This window comes from Malurus melanocephalus, unplaced genomic scaffold, assembly GCF_030028575.1.
Source record: "Malurus melanocephalus ecotype Western Australia unplaced genomic scaffold, MMel_1.1 scaffold_0, whole genome shotgun sequence".
In the NCBI taxonomy this organism is placed as follows: domain Eukaryota; kingdom Metazoa; phylum Chordata; class Aves; order Passeriformes; family Maluridae; genus Malurus; species Malurus melanocephalus.
The window spans coordinates 2,674,873-2,694,910 of record NW_026623232.1 but is presented as its reverse complement, the minus strand read 5'-3'; the positions used below and the strand labels follow the sequence as shown (position 1 = coordinate 2,694,910).

The 20,038-nt window shown below is 45.6% G+C and overlaps 1 protein-coding gene across 1 annotated transcript in view; it reads left to right on the top strand.

Moving 5' to 3' along the window:
* The first annotated feature begins 6,848 nt into the window (after positions 1–6,848).
* Positions 6,849–20,038, top strand: part of EGLN3 (egl-9 family hypoxia inducible factor 3) — a 28,241-nt gene continuing 15,051 nt past the window's right edge. The window contains exon 1 of the mRNA XM_057363922.1: positions 6,849–7,538. Within this exon, the coding sequence (XP_057219905.1) occupies positions 7,182–7,538 (357 nt within the window). The 5' untranslated portion in view covers positions 6,849–7,181. The remainder of the gene's footprint in view (positions 7,539–20,038) is intronic.

Here is a 20,038-nt window from a genome sequence, read left to right as displayed (position 1 = left end):
GGTCTGTCAAAATTTATGTTTCTGACTGTTGTATTTCTCTGGCTTGAAATTCTTGGCAATGCAGTTCACAGATCTATGGCTCCAGTCTTCTGATCAAAGGATCTTGGATTATTATTGTTTTCCAGGACAGATTCTCTATTTTGTTACAATTCACTATTTGGGACAGAATTASTTCTCTGTCATCAGGATTTACTGTTTAATTCCAGAAACACTGAGGCWTACTTGGGAGAAAGGGATATGGTTTCTGGGGAGGAATATCTACTTAAAAAGGAGGCAACTTTTAAGTTAATCATAATGTTATCTGTGGTAATTATCTATTTAATTTCAAACATAAGTACTTTCATTGGATATAGCTGTTAACTGATCACTCCAAATCAAAGAGATAAGACAAACCTCTCTGAAACATGGAAATATACATATGGATATCTGTACACTCAGATTGCTACAATGATGTTAACAATTTAAAATTCATTGAAATATTGTTTTACAAAAATATTAAACTCTCAAAATTTATCGTTTTCCCTTCTTCATGCTGTTAACTTACCACATTGAACTTCTCTGTTTACATTATTAAAGTCTCAATGATTGCCTTTTTTTTCCTCATAACCATATTTAATTCCAAGTTCTTGATAGTGTGATACTTGACAACTGTAAAATTAACTGCCTAGTGCTATATTGTCAGACTGTGCATTAATTGCATTTAATAAGCAACTTTTCTCTCCTTGCATTCTGCTCACTTCCTAGCTCACTGCAGGACAGTTTGGAACACCCCATGGCTCCTCAAGCAGCTGACAACATGCCACAAACATCCACTGCTCTACAAGAGATGCACCACAGGCCACTCAAAGCTGCAAGTTTAAGGTTTGGCATTCCTCAGGAGCTGCTGAACAAGATAGGAGCACTCAATTCTATCAGGAAGCAGTAAATCTCACTTCCCAAAGAGCCATTTTTACACCTAGACTGGTTTAGGAAAACTTTGATAAACACTTGATTGTGGCTGACAGCTAGTTGAGCTCCCTTAGCTCTAACAACATTTATAGTGCTGTTTTATCCCAAGGTGGGGATTTGGAAGATACTCACTGGTCCATCAGACAGCCCACTACAAACAAGGCAATCTTTAGCAGATGTTTAGACTAGACAAAGCCTACTCCTAAGTTTTATCACATATTAACTAATTCTGAAACCTCGTGCAGTCAGGATGACTGGAAAGGAAGGAAAGATACCAGTGAGTGCTGAGGTATCATAAATCATGGAATGCCATGGGTTGGAAGGAACCTTAAATACCACCTAATTTCAAACACACTGTTCTGGGCAGGGATGCCATCCAGTAGAGCAGATTGCTCAGAACCCCATCTAACCTGGCCTTGRACACTTCCMGGGTTGGGGCATCCCCARCTTCTCTGAGCAACCTGTTCTAGTGCCCCACCACCCTCACAGCAAATAATTTCCTCCTAATATCCAATCTAAATCTCTTTTATAGTTTAAATCATTCCCCCTTGTTCTATCACTATTTGGCAATATAAAAAATCCCTCTCCCTCTCTTTTAAAGGCCCTCATTAAATGCTGGAAAGCCACAATGAGGTCTCCCCAAAGCCTTCTCTTCTCCCAGCTCTCTTCACTGCTCCAGCCCCTGATCATCTTCCTGCCCCCTCTGCTCTAAGAGGCCCCTGTACTTCTTGTGCTGAAGACTCCAGATCTGGACCCAGCACTTCTTGTGGGGTGTCATGAGGGCAGAGCGGAGAGGCAGAATCACCTCCCTCAACCTGTTGGCCACTTCTCTTTTGATGTAGCCCCAGATATGGTTGGCCTTTAAAGGCTGTTAGCCAATACACTATTGGCTCATGTCCAGCTTCTTACCCCCGCAAAAAACCCAAGTTCCTCTCGGCAAGGCTGCTCTCAATGAGTTCTTCACCCAGTCTGTACTCATGTCTGGCATTGCCCTGACCTATGTACGGTATCTTGCACCTGGATTTGATAATCTCACGAAGTTCTCAAGGGCCCACTTCTCAAATGTGTCCACATTCCCCTGGGTGGTATAACTTCYTTCTGTTGTGTCAACTGCACTGTTTTGTGTCATTTGCAAATGTCCATCATCTCACTGTCTACGAAAGATGTCTATTAAAGGTGTGAAAGAGCACTGGTCCCTAGACAGAGCCCTGAGGACATCAGTAATTACTGCCATGAGGCACTCATTAACACTCCTGCCATGAGGATCCATTCCATAATCTAACTAGGCAGAGGTGAGGCTCACCAGTCTGTAGTTTCCCAGATCTTCCTTTCTCCCCATTTCAAAAATAGAAGCAGTATTTCCCTTTTTCTGGTCAACAGGAACTTTGCCTGACTTTGCCTTTTCAGCTATGTGGAGTCATTTGGCAACAGCGTTCACCATTTCCCTCAGGACTCCAGGGTGCATCTCATCAGGSCCCATAGCCTTGTGCCTATCCAGGATCATTGGTCGGCTCAAACTTGCTCTTCACTTACAGTGGAGGGACTTTGCCAGCGAGAGGCTGGGGGAAACCTGGCTGCCAGTGAAGATTGTGGCAAAGAACTTGCTGAGTACCTCAGCCAGAGAGCTGGTATTCCTTCTTGTTTATCAAATCGTTCACTCCTGTCCAAAGGGGTCAGTCCCAATGGTTCCCATCCTTCCAGCACATCTCACTGAACCTGACCTAAGATAATTCAAATTGCCAAATGACTATTTTTTTTCCTCAGGATTTCTTTTCTGCTACCTTAGCAAAGGAGATCAGCCATCAAGGAGTCCAAAGTGTGGCAAAACAAGTGCAAAGAGAGGTGCAGGGGAAAAGGTGCTGAACGAGTTGTAAGATCAGCTCAAGCCATGACACGTACCTTTGCCCTCATGCCTGCTTTCAGKATGACACAATGTTAAGGGTGCTGACACAGGAGCTCTGTCAAGGTGCAATCAGAGGAGACACCAGACCAAAACACGGCTGCTCTGCCAGCAGTTGATACCTGCACAGCAGGGAAAGGAATGGCACAGCTGCTGATGCCCCAGCTGTTTCTGTGTCAAACTAAGCCCCCAGTGAAGGTGCATGTAAGGCTCTGGAATTTGCACTTTTGAAAGGGCTGACACAGAAACTCACATTCCCTTCTGCCAGCCGGCAGAGAGAGGTTGAAACCTGCAGCAGAGGGATGGGAAGGGCAGGGGGGTTAGTGTCACGGCAAGAAGTGCCAGTACTGGTGTGTCATCCCAGTACAAACACTACCTGCCCTTGGCCACAGGGGTTGTATGACCATACCAACATCATCAGAAAAGTACCTTCTGTAGGCAGAACTTCAATTATTGCCTTATTAGATCATGAAACATCAACTCTAAAAATCATGTTGTGAGGTATTAAAAGTACTATTTTACAGTTTGTCACTGATATAAAGAATATTCTTCCCTTCTTCCCCTTTTCTTGCTGGGGCCTTTGCAGTTCAGCCCTTGGCATTGAAGTAGTCTGGCTTTCCAGCARGAAAAATCCAAAAACAAGACTCAAAATGTTTAAAATTCTCTGCTCTATAAAAGTGTGAAGCAGTTAATCTGTAAATTCTGTCATCAAAAAAGAAAATGCATTAGTGTATAACAAGTATCCAGGCTTGACTGACACCAATTATTCTAATCCTCTAWAACAAATCTCCTTAAAATCATTCTGCCAGCATGCTAATGTCCTGTTTTAGTCTACTGAACTCTAATATGTGCCAYACTGGCAGTGAAAGCAACAGATACACAGGACTCAGGAGTTTTGAAAATTAGATGAAATGGAAAATAAGAAAATACAGAATTTTAGAAGCAAAAATAAAATTTTCTACATTGTAAGGATAAACAGAGTTTTACATGGCAGAGGGATTGCTCATATATAACTGAATGATGTAGAATTTTTAATTAAAATTTGGTGACACCTTTCATGCTGGTAAACAAACTTTATGCATGTACAAAAGTGTGGTGATATTGTGAATCAGCTGATTTCACACCTTCATGCCTTTGTGTGCCCTGTGCAACACTTAAGCTGTGTGATAGCTTTGTTTGGGAAGCAGTGGAGTGGTCACAAGAAGTGCTACTGAAGGTTCAATGCCTAGTCCTGTTCCAGCTCTTTTTTCCTCTGGGTGGTTCTCATATACCATGGTATGCACTGAGAATTGCTTTGCCTTTTTACTGGAAAGCTCATGGTTTAGCTTGGGAATTAATGCAACTGCAGCCCAGCATCTCTTGACTCAGCTTTGGTACCCCAAAGGGGAATGAGAGAGCTCTTGCAGAGTGCCTGTGGGCTYGGCAGGAATTTGTTCTTTCTTGGTGATGATCAAGGTGATGCGTGACAGGGGCTGTGATGGCTTAGGTTACAAAACTCGTTCCCGTATAATGATGGAATGAGTACTGCTTCTGGGTGCAGTCTGTATGCATGGAGAATTTCTAACCTAAGCAATCRCAATCGCTATCGTACACCTTCATCATCATCATCATGCTTCCCACAAAGTAAGGGGCCAAGAGATGAAGTAAAATAGCACCAGTAAATAAAAAGAAATAAAATCACTGCTCTTAGGGTTTATTTCTCCTGATGTTTTATCTTCACATGGAAAAGTAATGCATCTGACTGCTACTGCAAATGCTGATATGAAAAGCACATCATGCTTCAAGGGACAAAGCACACCGTCCACCAGAAAGCCTGATTTGCCAACAAAAGGCAGTGAATGCCCTCCTGGGGAAGACATTACATCAATGCTTGAGGTATAGAAGTATTTACAGTTCTGTGAATATGAATCTGCAAGTGGGACTGTGGACTAAGTTTTCTAAGACAAACCTCTAACTAAGGTAACTTTTTCTGATGCAGATCTGTCTAACTCCTAATTCAAAGCTTTCAAAAGGACAGAAATAAAGCTGCAGTGACCAACTTCAGTTACTGCCAGAAGACATCCCTCTCAGCCCTTGACTTGTCAGTGACATCATTACACTTGACAGAAAGGCTAGAAGTTCAGCATCTACAAATTCTTGATTCTGGTACAGGATTGTGTGCTTGCATGTGTATGTAAACGAGAAAATGGAAAATCTAAGAAAAATCAAATGGTTTTGGCAYATAATGGCTTTTACATAACAAAAAATATGCGAACAATGCAAAAATGCATCARTAATATTTCCTAATGTATCCAAATTTAATAACGTTGACATATTTTGCAGTTGAGCTAATCTTGCATCCCTTGCTGATTATAACTGCTCTTATCATACCTGACTGATTTTTCAGGCAAGCATTAAGGGATTAATAAAATTCAGAATTGTATCTAATTAATTATAACCCCACTTTAATGTGAAGTGTGTACCTAAATCAAATAAGGTCCTCTGACAGTCCGTATCTGAAGTTATCTGAAGTAATACTGCTTGGCTCTTGACAGAGCTGTCGGGGAATAACTTCAGAGGATTAGACCTGCGCTCACTGTTATGCACAGAGGGTAGATACTACTGGATTCAAGGAGAACAAACGTGGGATACGTGACCCGCTCCTGCATATGCCGGGGCCTGGGGTTTGCAGCTCGAGCAGCATCAGCAGCGCGGACTGTTTGTAATCCCGTCAGGATTCGCGACGTGAAGGGGTAGAAAAGAACCAGCACATATTTCGCCTTTTTTGGGGGCGAAATGTGCCGGGTTCCAGCCGAAGCGGCTGTGCCCGCCGCTTTGCCGGGCGGTGTGCGGTGTGCGAGCACGTCCCGCACGGGCAGGCGCACACACACCGCGCGTCCTGCGGGATCCCGGGGCAGCTCAGCCGCGCTGCCATCGCTGGAGGTGCGGAGGGGCTGCGTGTGTGTGCGGGCTCGGCGGGGCACAGCACAGGTCGCCGCCGAGCAGGATGGATGCCCTCGGCACACGGAGGGCTGCGGGGCTGTGTGGCGTGATGCCGGTAAATTCAGAGACACCGACCTAGGCACGGCCGYCTGTGCCGCCCGGCTTGGCCGCGGGCAGCACCTCTCCGCAACGTGACTACGCTTTGCTTTTGGTTTCTGTGGAGGCTTCTCTTGTTTGTTTAGCAAATCCCGGGCACGTTGCGTGTGTGAGCGGAGCTGAGCGGTTGTCAGCTTTTCGCTTCTCAGGAGGCATTTTACGTGAAAACATGTTTCTCGGYTGGGACAGACCCAACAGCGACCGCGGGACCGTACTTGGCGGGCGGTCGGTGCAGGGACAGTGCTACCGGCAAGGGGTCACCCGGGGGAAAGGCGAGTTTTGGTTTGGAACGAAGTTTGTCACGGTTTGACTGCAGCTGTCTCGGCGTGGCACGAAGCCGCTGACGGTCTGGGAGGTGTTTCCTAATACCAGAGCCACCAACCTGGCGGACCCCTTCGATAAATAATTCAGGGAAGTGCTCTTTTGCTATATTAACCTTTTATAAAGCGGTGCGTTCCTCGCCCAGAAAAGCTGTACCTGCCGCCTAATGCAACAGTTCTGTCTGGTGCTGAAACTGCCGCTGCGGTAGGCGGAGGCAAGAGGCGGCCGGAGAGTCCCGGGAAGGCATTTGCAAACTTCACTCGGACTAGTCCAAGACCCCCGGAACGGCGGAGCGAGGCGAGGTGCGGTGCTCCCTGCCGGGGGCGCGGGCCGGCTCTGCGGGGCCGGGCGGGGGTCTCAGCCGACATGCCAGGGCAGAATTCCTCAATGGCGCTGCGCACGCCCACCCCCGGCCGGGCGGGGCTGGCGGGCCACGCCCCCCGCGCACGTGTGGGAGCGCTGGGCGCGCTGTCCCCGCGGGCCGGCCCCGCCCCGCCGCACGCGATTGGCTGCCTGCGCCCCCGGGGGCGGGGCGGTCTTGCCGCGGCGGGCGGCCCCACCCACGTGCGGCGGCGCGAGCACACATCCCGCACGTAGCCGGCGTATTAATCAGCGCGGGGCCATCTGCCGCCCTCCTCACCGCGGGCGGGGGCTGCCCGCGCCCTCCCGCACGCCCCGGGGCGGTCCCGCACGCTGCTGGGGTRCCGGCGGCAGTAGCAGCAGCGCAGGGCTTCGGCAGCACCGCCGCTCCCGCAGCGCCGGGCCGCGGTGCGTAGCCGAGCCCGCCGCGGCCAAAGTTTTGCCTCGCCTCGCCTGGCCCCGCGCCGCGGCGGAGCCCCTGCCCGGCTCGGCCTGGAGCGGACGGCGGCCCGGCGGGCATCGCCTCCCGACGCGGGCGCCGGCAGGACAGCGGCGCGTCCGACCCCGCCGCGCCATGCCGCTGGGACACATAATGAGGCTGGACCTGGAGAGAATCGCTCTGGAGTACGTCGTGCCCTGCCTGCACGACATCGGCTTCTGCTACCTGGACAACTTCTTAGGGGAGGTGGTGGGGGACTGCGTGCTGGAGCGGGTGAAGAGGATGCACCGCGACGGGGAGCTGGCCGACGGGCAGCTAGCCGGCCCCAGCCGCGGTGTCGCCAAGCGGCACCTCCGCGGTGACCAGATCAAGTGGATCGGAGGCACGGAGGAGGGCTGCGAAGCCATCAACTTTCTCCTCACGTTGATAGACCGGCTGGTGATGTACTGCGGGAGCCGGCTCGGCAAGTACTACGTGAAAGAGCGGTCCAAGGTAAGGGTCCGCGGGTCCCCGTCCCTCCCGTGCGCCCGCCGGCACCGGCTCTAGGCCGGCCCGACCCGCCTCGCAGCTGCCGAAGGGACCCGCCGCAAACTTTCCACGGGCGCTCGCCCGTGTCGCGTCCGCGCTGTCGGCGGGTGCCTGTGTCCCGCAGCACCGTCCCGGCTGGCGGAGGTGCCGTGCGTTGTCCGAGGGGCTCCCGTGACGGCAGCGGCTCTCCGGCCCTTGCCGCTGGCGGCCGAGTGCGGGRTCCCTCGCCCCGCCGGTGCCAGCGGCTCCTCGCGCCTCCCCTTGCTGGGYGTTCGTCGGGCTCTTCGGCTGCCGGATCCGGGCAGTCCCTTGCCTTTTCCCCTGTGTGGCACCGGCGATCACTTCGCAGCCATCCCGGGGGCTGCAGGTGGTTCTTCGCCTCTCGCGTTGGGGCTGGAGGCAGCTGCATCCCGCCGCTGCCCGCTGCTCACCCCAGGTGCGGACAGGGTGGACCAGCGTGGGGCGTACCCCACCAAAAACATCTAACCGTGACTCTGTTTGGCGGGGAGCAAGCTCTCTCCGTGCGAACGTAACCGGCTCTGATCCGATTATTTGGATGTTTTTGGCCACGTAGTAGTATTCTAAATTGTTTCGAGGTTCCAACTCATGCCGCCGTTCTACAGCTGAAGAGGTTATCGTTACTGCATGGGGTATGCACAAAATACGGGATGCTCAGTTTRAGCACAGCAAACTTTTGTTTTAAAGAGAAAAGTTGTTCTTTTGTAGGCTTTCTCAGAAATGGAGAAGACACTTGAATTATATGACACTTGTATTACTGGTTTCTTTCCCAAAGGAGTTTATTTGCACTTGCAATGTCATTAGTTTGGGACAACTTGTCTTTCTTTGTTTTGTGATGGCAAAGTGAACCAGCTTGGAAATAAGCTTACTTCATTGTCCTAAATGCTAAAAGCATCTCTATTTCTTTATTTCTGACTTGAATTCTGTAATACATAGTACATTTTTAAAATGCCAACTGCTTTTAGAGATGYCAGAAACAAAAACCAATGAAACTTTAAAAAAATTACAATAGGGAGAAGTTAGGCATTTCTTTTTATCCTGACTTGCACTGGATTAAGGGCATGTATGAGTGGTACTGAGATTCCCCTCTAAAAAATAAAAAAAAAACTGTATAGTGATATTTACCAGTTCTTGGGAACACACTGAAACCTGTGCATGGACCCCTGCACATTTCCATACAGTAGTGGGAATAATAAAAGTTTGAAACATTGATCCTATGCCTAGCTCCACTGAGTTGCTGATCATCAATTAAGTTAAAGCTTAGGTAGATATGTTCTAAAATGTAGGTAGATTGGATTTCACTTACTGCTGTTGAGAGCCTGGTATTACGAGGTATAAATAACCATCCTGCTTTGGCACACCTTTAAGGTCATTCTCATAATTTCTCTGGGTGRATTCTGTTTACCTATTTACTGCTGAAAGGGCATTTCTGGCTAAGAGGGTGTGTGGGGAGTGAGGGGGTATGTGTAGAGGTGGATATTGAGAGGGATTATTTAAAGGTTGGATTGGGGTGAAAGGAGGCTGTCCAGCGTTTTTACAAGGTATTTGGGAAACAAATCAGCAGGATGAATGAAGGCAATTGGCACTGGCTGGAAAGAAGGGTGTTTTGGGGAGTGACTTTGGGTTGTAGAGATGATTTTAAAACAGAGTTGTAGTGTTTTTGAAGTAATTTTTGTACAAATGGTAATAGCRAACAGGTCAGAACTTGTTTTATGAATAGACAGCAAGCAACTTGCTATAAAGACAGACTTCTGGCTCTTGTGCTGTAATGTGAAAATTGTCAGAYTCTGAACAGCGCATGCAAAGTGCTACAGAACAGTCCAGGACTGAAAGGGAGTCAATATCATTTATAAAACTAAATGCAGAGAAATTTTCRCAGATGTTAATAGTAACCAATCCCCTTGTTATAATAATAAGTACCATKGATATGTGAGGTCCTGGAATAGCAGCTGCCATCTGTAACTGAGATGTGGGATGCCTTCAGCAGGAAGATTATTCCTGTGACTAACAACTGACTACTACAGTGCATGCAGKTTCCCACGTCGCCTAAAGACATTTCTCTTCCACCATTAAACCTTCTTACTCTGCTTATCATCTGAAGTCTAATGAATRCATACACACAAATCCCAGATTTAAATTCAATGTATTTTTATTTTATTGGACAGATTGCACATGTAAATGAATGCCCACAAAACTTTCACAGCTTAACATTTGTAGGGATGTGGGGTGTTTGTGGCAACTGGACCAGAACTTCTTTGCAGGATATGTGCTGTTGTAACTTACTGTTTAGGGATATGGATATTAGTCTGAAATAAGAGTTCAGAACAGTTTGTTTAAAATGTTAGCTTTTAGCTACATGGTAACTCAGTTTTTYATGCAAATATACTTATGTCCTATCAACCCATCATTATTTAAAAGTTTATACTTTTAAATAAAAAGTATGACTTTAGTCTTCAGATAAGTTTTGGAAGGGGGGAGAGATTTGCCTAGTAAATTAATTTATGCCAGATTATGTCATTTTAATGTGAAATGCTTCATGTCTCTGTCATCACACAAAAAGAAGAAGACACAAAGAACTTTTATCCAATAAAGGAATTTTTCCTTGTAGCTCAATGAGGGAAACAAGTCAGTTAGGATTGTGCTGTTTCCAAATGAATTTCAAGAGCATTTTGAGAAAGTTAAGATTGCATCAAAAAGGATGGACAGTAGTAAAATTTTCAAGGGTACTGGATATTCATAGGATCTGCGGGTTGACATTTGCGGGCTGATCATGAAATGTAACCTTTTGTCTTTGCAGACCAGTGATACAATTCTATCTTCAGTGTAAGTTATATTTTAAAATATTAGTTGGTTAAATGATCGAAACATGGTTAAAGGTTGACAGATCCAATGCACTTCTTGTTGGCTTTTGCATTCTCCTCAACTAGTTTCCACTTTTTAATAAGATAATACAATGGTTTCCTTTTCTAGTAGGTAAATGACAAACRACATCACAGAGGCATAATTGACCCAAGTTCAGTCCTGTCCTCAGAGTGAGAAGATTGATGTCCTTTTGYAGAGGGATGTTGTAGCCTGAGGACAGAAGTCATTCTGTTTTTGAGGACCTGTTGCTACTCTGCTGGGGCTTTACTTGGTGGAGAAAAGCTGGTGGGTGTTTGGGGTCAGAAGCAAAGCTGCAGCTTGGTCTGCGAGGCTGGTCACCCAGAGTGCCCTCTGGATCGGGTGATGCTCCAGGGACTGCAGGTGAAAGGGTGATACACTGCAACTTCTGACTCCCCAGATCTCCCAAAGTTCTTTTTTGGGATTAATTGGCATTTGCAGGGGCTTGAGGGGTGCCCTGTAGAAAACCCCTGTCCTATAAATAATTAAAAGCAGTAACTTTATTTTTTTTTTTCTTAAGACAGGATCACATTCCAGAGGAGAAACCATTTTGGAAATTTCTCCTTCAAGACTTGAGAAATGTTTTGGTGATGGGTGGAGTGTCTTTGGAGTGTTTGTTTTTTTTTTTGTTTTGTTTGTTTGTTTTGTTTAGGCATTGCAGAACCTGGGGAATCTTGGAAGTCCCTGCTGTGAGGAGGCAGGGGACAGATTTTGGCAGAAACCAGGTTGGCTGGCTCGTGTGTGGAAACGTAAAAGTTGTGTGTGCAGTGGGATGTCTGGGTAACTCGCGTGCTGCTAAGAAGCTGTGGTATTGCCCTTTTGTCGTTTTGCCTGTGCTGGAGAAGGGCAGCTCTCGCTGTGGCTGGGCAGGGTCCCAGGGCAATGCCGTCAGTGCCTGCTGCCCTGGGCCACCTCAGCTGAGTCAGCGCTTGACGTGCTGCCAGCGCCTGCGTTGGTCCTCACGGCCAGGGGTGGAAGGTACTTTGAACTGGTGTGGCTGCGCTCTGAATGGACTCTGCACCTCGTCATGACAGCAGCACGTCCTGCTCTGAGTCACAGATACCCCCCTGGGTACCACCAAGGGCTGAAATCCATGTCAGGGCTGCCACTGGGGACCTTGAGCTCATCCTGCACCTGCTGGACATCAGTGAGTCCTGCTGCTTAGAAAATAAAGCAAGAATTCATAATCTTAGGAGCTGCTCTATGTTGAAGGAAGCCTATGACTGATGTTTTCAGCTCAAAACTGGTTGTATTCAGTAGCAAGTATATGGCCTGAAGTTTAAAAAAAAGTATTTTCAATGTGAGATTAGTTAATTTAGAAGTCCCTGTGGGATGTGAATCTTTTTGAAAACTTGCTTTCTCTGCTGTTGCCCCTACACCATCCCGCTCATCCCACCTGGTGGACTCTCTCTGATGGTCACAGGAGAAGTAGGTCTTTCATGGTGACAGTTCATAGCTGGTGAGTGTTTGCTGAAAGCCAGAATGGGTTCTTCTGCCTATCACATGATGGAGTGTTCCCAGGTAGGTTTTGACACATGATCTGCCTAGCAGGTTGTTACCAAGACCTCTGTTCCTGGGGTGTGAAGAAATAGATGAGATGTCACAGGACTAGTTTCACAAAGTCCTTCGTAACTCAGGTAGTGAGGTAAGGTAATTTTGCAYTTATATACAAAGAAAGAAAAGTGCTGTTCTGTAACATTAAAATTCTATAGTTTGCAATTAAAACACAGTGAAGTGCTGAATTTTCTGACTTGAGATACAGATTTGAAGAGTGGGATAACAGAAAACTATAGCTACAGTAGGCTGAACAGCAATACTGCCTTTTGAGATATACTGGTTTATTGTATGTTACAAGGTATTTTTGATACTTGGGTAGCAACACGCCTTGCAATTAGTTTACAATTAGTTGCAATTTAGGGAGGTCTGATGAACCCCACCATCCAGAAGAAATGTGCATAATTTCTTTCTTCTAATCAAATGCACATGTTCTGGCATAATGTGTAAGTTCAAATCTGTTCTTCTGGCCAGCTGCCGGCAGAGTCCAGAGCCAGTGGAACTGTAAATACAACAGACAAGCCGTTTTATGATATGAGACTGAAGAATTCAGCATTGGCACAGATCCTAGTGTGGTTGCTTTGGCTCAGTGTCAAAGCTGATGTTTATATCTGTGTTTGTCAAGCAAGATTAGTTAGCCTGGTTAATTATACACAGGAATGTATAATTTTTACTTGACAATCAGATGAGTATAAACTTGGGCATATTAACRCTTGTTTTTGTTCTTCATCAAATTATTCTCAATGACTTTTGAAACTTTTAAAAGAACTACTTCTCTGAAAGAGGCACTTGGAGAATGTTTTGGATTAGTTCTTCTTTCAGCAGGGACAGGGTATTGGAGAAATGGATCAATATTTTACAGACAGTGATGCACATATCTGAAGTGTGTCCAGAAGCATGGGAAGCTTCTAGGGAATGGTGTTTGAGTTAATACTCACGTGTGGAAGTTGCAAGCAGCTTAAATTCAGTACCTCTTATGTATCATCACTCTTAAAAACCTGACTGTACTGCACTGGCAAATTTTTTTCATGATGGCAAAAACATGCTGCCTTCAGTGTGTGCTACACCAGAGCCTTTGGCAGCCATGTGGCTTCTCTTGGTCCTCCTTTCCCCCTCTTGCCAGAGGAGAAGTCTATATCCACCCAGCAACCTTTATCATGCTCACCAGGAGCCTGTCCCCATGCTTTATGGTCGTAGTCCCAGAGAAYGGCAGAAGATGGTTAATCCTGGAAATGATGGGAAATGTCAGTGCTCTCAAGCAATGTCAAGATCTGAATGATTTTTTTGTCCTGAGTTTGTSCATGTTTTTGTGGCATCGGGGCAATTTTTTTTGTCTGCAGTTTTGCAGYCCAGCAGTTCTTCGGGACTCTGGTGCTACGCAATGGTGGTAAAGCAGTGAAATTTCCCACAATCTCTCCTATATTGGTAGTGTGTTTTTACAGTAACTTCTTATTCATTGCTGTACCTGCGCTGTTACAGAGCAGCTCTTTAATGCCAGGGACTTGCAGAGATTGTCTTACTGGTATGCTGGCCAAGAGCTTCATCACTTTCAAGCCCTAAATAAGCATGAGTTGCAGTTTGCTTTTGTATATAAGGACTCATTGCTCATTGAATGCCAGCGTAGTTGTCATACAGGTGGCATTAAGGCCTCTGTGTATGGAAGTGTTTGTCCTTTGGACTCATGGGGGTGTGTGCGCTGCATTGCAAGGTGCAGTATCCTTGGGAGAGCCACTGGGGAAATGGCAAGATTCAGAGTTCAGTGCCCTGTCCCGCTGAGCTTGCGTTTTGGGAGGGAGGAGAGCTGGCCACAGAATCAATTAGGTTGGAAAAGACCTCTGAGATCACTGAGTCCACGCTATGACTGAACACCACTGTGTCAACTAAACAAGTTAAGTGCCACATCCAGTAACCTCCAAGTGACTACCACCTCCCTGGACAGCCCATTCCAATATCTGATCACCCCTTCTGTGAAGAATTTCTTCCTAATGATCCTTGCTATTAATATTTGTACTCCTTTTCCCAAGGCAATTGTTAATGAATAATTCAGTCCATTACATACAGTTCATTGCTAATAGCAGTATATGTTAAAATGGACATTGATACTCATAACACTGATGCAGTGCGGGAGGTACACRGTAAAAGTGGTTTGTTTCTTTGCATTAATGATTCCAGTTGTGTTAATGCCAGTGTTTTTGTTTGATTTCACAGTACAMTCTTCTTTCTTTGACCTTCAAATTTATCTGGATGGTGGCTTAATGTACTACAGATTTATCTGGAATATTGCTTCCTGAGAAATTTGCTTGAATTATTACATGGAAGTATGTTCTCTGTCCTCTTCTTCTATATTACCAAGATTTTTAAGTTTTTTTTTTTTCATGAGGTGGTGATGGTAGTGGTGTTTAACAGTACTGCAAGTCCTTTCCATATGTGTGTTGAAGGGATGAGAGAGAGAGAAGATAAAACCATGAATGCATTTTTAATTAGATGAATTGAATTTTTGATGTTTGCTGAACAAACTTGATACACTTGGAAGAGATCAATACTTTTATCAAATATTTCAAAATGACTCTTAGTAAGACAAGGTGCTTCTTTCTTTTTTGTTTCTTTGGGGTATTCACTTTTTCCTGCCTTTYTTGCAATTGGATTGACTTTTCCCATTGTGTAATAGGCCAACTGGTCCCTTGGCACCAGCAGGCCCCATAGTACTCCTCAATTTTGCTGYGGATGGCTTGAGAGATTGAGGATGTTGGGAAGGGAAGCCTAGGAGTAAGTGTTACTGGTTTTAGATGTGTGGAGAAGGAGGATGTGTGCATACCAGCTTGAGGGAATTTAAAGCCCTGGGTTGGATTTGTCATGACTGTAATCCTTTTGTCACAATGCTGAAGACTGAAACAACATTGTTGGAAAGCTGCCAGCAACACATCTCCCTAAGGTTCTGTAAAAAGGCTTTATTGGTATGGCTTATTAGTAGAGGAGCCCATGGGAAAAGGTGTTTTGGAAACTTTGGTACCTGTGCCTAGGGCCAGTGGCTGCTATAGTGGGCCTCAGGGTGAATAGCTGATGCTGTGGTACAGAACTTGGTGGGGCTTTTCAGGAGATTTTGACTGATGCATAACACTACATAACAATTTAGTTTAGACCTTTTATTGCTTTGAAATGAGTTGATAGGGAGTTGGTCAGAAAATCAAGACTGTTTCTCTGTTCAGGCAGTGAGGTGGAGTAGGATCACGAAAGAGGATCATGCCAAGTAAATGATCTGTCTCCTACTGTTTAAACTATTCACAGGCACGTCATCCTGTCAGCACAGCACTCGTGATCATTCCTGTGAGCGATTTGAAGAAAGCTGTAAGCCCTGTTTCCCCTCCATCACTCACACATAGGCATCTACTATCTCTCAGTGACAGAAAGGAGCTTTTTCCCCTACAGTCATTTTTCTCTTGACGTTGTGCTTTGATAAGATTAGTAGGTGAATAAACTTTGTGCCAACATGCAAAGCACTTAGTAGAAAGCAGTTGATTAAACAACCTACTTGTTGCTCCAATTTTTCACAAATAAAATAATGCAAGAGATTTTTGCTGACTGCASTTTTTCCATGGAGGCTTACTAAATGTTCATGTCGAACCACCCAGATAAAAATGAGTAGTGTAAATTACAGAAGTACTGCATAGCACTCTATCTGCATTGACTGGAAACAGCACAGTTTGTCCAAAGTTTTGCAGTTGGAAACAGCAAAGTAGCCACATCTTTTTGCCAAACATCAGGGAATTGCATCCTAGCAAAAAAAAGATAACCATTTTGAGTCTTGTATCCATCTAGTTTGTGCGAATCCTTTAGTCAAAATAAATAGTCTGTTTTCTGTGCTTGCTTTCTGGACCTGAAAATCCAAACAAGATATATGTCTGCATTTTTCCTGTCTGTAAGTCATAATATAATTAATCATTGCTTATGTGTTCTTGCACCGTAATTTTTTATACAAAGTGATAAGACAAATGTTTTTAAAGTTTTGGCTCCAGTTCAGCAATTCACTTAACTACTTTTTCTTATAGGCTCTTTCAAATCAATGGGATCTGAAGCATATCTTCTGGTGCTTGGCTTAGATTGTGTTAGAAAATGTTTAGAAAACTTCAGGAGCAGTTATATTTCTTGTGCCATCCCAGTCTTCATATAAATTTTTTTCTTACATTTGAAATGCAGTTAATCTTTTATGTGGTCTCCTGGGAGTCTGCAAGGAGCCTTACTTGATGAACTAGATAGTAGTTAGGATTTTTTTCTTTGCAATTGACTGTCTTATGGCAACCTTGTCTTGATACTATTAACAGTAGCAGTTATTCCAGTAATGCATACAGAGAGCTAGGCAGTGCACAATGGGGAATGCCACACTGAACAGAAAAGCCTGGGGTGTGAGAACAGTGGRCTTTGAGGTGGCTGAAGCTGGCATTGAGCTTCCTGACTGCCTTGAGACTCCAGGGAGTGAAGACAGCATCTTATGYGGCTCCTCACTGGACTGTGTGGACAGAAAAAGTAGAGCAGAACGAGAATTTGAGAGATATTAAAGATATCAAAGAAGCAGTATGTGTGGGGGGGAAAGTATCAATTAGTCCTCAACTTGCCTGTTCTTGGGTTGTTAACAGTCCTAGGGTGTTGTGCTTGCTGCTGAAGACTGTATGTGTAAGTGCACCTTCCCCTTCTGATTTCCCACAGTAAATCTGGTAGAAGTGGTTTGACAAGTGAAAAAAGAAGCTTCACCATAATATGCTGTAACATGTCCTGCTGTTAAGACATATAAGCCATGTCATATAAGCAGCTGTGCACAAACAGGACAGAGTTCCCCAGAATGTATTGATCTTTACAATATTCAGCAATGTTTCCACCTAAATAAATTAACTTGCTGCAACTCTGTCATCTGCTGTCTGGAACACRTGCATGATGACTCTGAAACAGGCCAACAGGAAGGGTCACTGCCTGGTTAACTGTTTTACAGACTTCCTCTTCATGGAGGAGTGGTGAGAGGATTTGTGAATTTCTTCCTCATTGCCAAATTTGGTGCAATTCAACCTTTCATGGTGGTCAAACGCTGAAGTGTCAAAGTTGTGCATTTTACCAATATATTTGAGTACATAACTTGATGTTTAACTGGTGACCTAAAGGCTCGGTGCCAGTCTCACATTTGCACTGATAATTTCTTGGCAAGAGAAAAAATGTAATTGATGCGGTTTTTCTGTTTGTTTCTTTACACTTGGATGTCTGCAACTGAACCAAATACAGTTTTTTTTTCTTTGCTGGCACTTGGTTAAAAGCCTGTTTCTCTGCTTGCCATCTGTAGAAGCTACTGCTGCTRGCTGTGAGTTGTATTAGTACAGTGTTTTGGCTGCAGTTAGGAAAGGCACTGTTTGTGCCAATGGTGACCACAGTCACRGACAGACATAGATGTGGGGTCAAGTAGGAACTAAGTGGGCATATGTAACCTGCAGCTCTGCCTCCCCCTTGAGTATCTATCCTGCCTTCCCTGCTGTGTTTCCCATYGCAGACATGCATTTTGCCCCATATCTCCAGCAAAGCCAGCTGCAGGACCCCCACTAAGTGATTTCTTACCCCTGCTCTTACCACAGCCTGTCATGCCTATGCAGTCACTCTCTCTCATGTCCATCTCCGGGAAGAGATGGGGATTAGGGCTGTTTCCTTTGGCTGCCCAACCAGCTGGCATCCTGGGAGAGCAGCCTCTGTCCAGCCTTCCAGCTTGGCTCAGCCTTGGCTTCCCCTCTGGGGCATACTGTCCCCTGAGTACATACTACACTTGTCACATTGGCTGCCAGAGGAAAGATTATGGAGAGGAAGAGGAAAAAGGAGGGAAATGAGCCAGAAAGACCACTCCAGGCTTTCTGCATCCTCAGGAAACATCCTGAAGTCACACGAGAGAGACTGCGTCCATTAACAGTTGCCGTGCTTCCTGCAAAAACTACCTTAGATGCCATAGAACATTATTGCTTTGAGACTCAGTCCTGAAATGAGCCTTGAGAAATCTCCCAAGGGCTGCTGCTTCAGTGATTTGTGGTGGTGGGAATGAGTGGGTAAGGCTCCAGAGSGGACAGCAGCAAAGCAGAGCAGCAGGTGTGAGCAGGCTGAAACCTGTCAGGCATGGCGGTGTCCCTGTGCAGGGCCACTGCCCCAGCAGGAGAGTCAAAGCCTGTGTCACTGGCCACAACTCAGCTCTCCTTTAGGGCTGGTTTCTTCTGTCAGGTGGTGGCAGCATAAATCCACGGGAAACACTTGGCCAGTGGAAAAAGAGAAGTGGGAATTCAGCAGCCCATGTTCAAATCCAGAAACTAGTGTTGTCCATGGCTGGGTTAAGAAGCAGACTTCTTGTTTAGGAGTTGAGAGCTTTTGTGAGTATCTTTCAGACATGCAAATGTATGGCTGGCAGTCTGTTGTGTGTGCATTTCTGTCTATGCATGCTTGCTGTGCTCAGAGTTGTGGAGTGTCTGTCTACACATACCTTAATGGTGCAAGTACCARCTGTGTAGATGGTGGAGAGGGAAGGCACTGAAACACTTAGGAAGATTTGGTTTTTTACCAATACATTTTACTGTCTAGCCTTACAACAGGTGTACAGTTATTACAAAATTGCCTTGAGTCTGAATATCTTGTTTCTCTTTCTGCACAGAAAGACCGTTTGTCAATGCATACACACCTATCCTCTAACTGAGAGATTTCACTGTTGTAAAGTGCATRTGTAGACAGAGTAGTACAACTTCATGTGCAGACAAAGCCTTAGAGGTAAAGATTGCATATTATTCAACCATAGTAGACATTGTKTCTGATGGTAATTTGTTATAGATAATTTTAATGGGTTTTATCCTTGAATATTCATTCACACAAAATCCTGTGCAGGAATACTGTTATCTAGGCAAGGTCCTCTGTAAAGATATGGGTGAGCAAAAGATGTGTGGGTAGTGAGTGAGATGGCTTCCTTCCAAAATTAACATAGGATGTAACTGGTCTCATCAATTCGCATTAATTTGGTGCTGCTGCTGTGATAACAAGCACTTGAGAATGTTGATCTCTCTGTTTATGCMGGGCAGTAATGTCTTAGCAGTCTCAGAAGCCCAGAGGGCTCTGACAGGGGAGGACCCTTGAGGCATATTTGGGGTACCTGCCAAGTGTGATGGTGCTTTTCTGAACCCTGCATTCCTCTCTGGCAGTGGAGGGTGTTTTTCACTGAGTCAGAGGGGACAAAGGAAAATATCTCCCCCTGTATGGTGCTGCCCCTGGTGTGGCGGGATCATGCGAGGTCACAAGAGGTGTCCTGGGTGGTGGCCCCAAGGAAGGACTGTTCTTGGCAGCTGGGGCCTCACKTCCCCTTGGCACTCCTGCTTCAAGGTGGTGGCTCATCACCTCTGCCTGCCAGGATCYCCTGAGCTGCCCTTTGTGAGCTCAGGGGAAGTGTTTGAAGTGCTGCATACGGAATGTGAGCTGATAAAACCTTGTGGGCAGTGCTGCCCACAGGCTAAAAATAAATGGGTAATAATAAGAAAAGGATGTTGGCAGGTCAGGCAGCTCCGACACCAGCAAAAGTTTGCCTGTGTTGTGACTGGCTTTCCTGAGCTTTATTAGTTCAACCACAAGAGCATCAAATATGCAGTTCTTTAAATGTTGCAAAAAAAAAAATAATGTAATCCTCTGAGTGACTGAAAAGGTCTGATGTGCTGATGAAGAATGAAAGGCTGGAATATTTCAGGAACTGTGAGATAATCTTTCTACCCCACAGATGAGAAATGTTCCTCAGAGGATGCCTGATGCTGGTTACCATGCTTTTATTCCCTGCTGAGAAACTGAATATACAGGACGGTCCTTACAGATTTCCTTAATGAGCTTGCACTTATTTATGAATTTGCCTTTCTGCGGGGGTGGTTCTTGTCACGGTGTCCCCCAGGGCTCATTACAGGGGATGCTTTCTCTATCTGCATCAATTGCTTGGGATGCTTTCTCATTAGTGCAGCTTGGCCAGGTTTGGT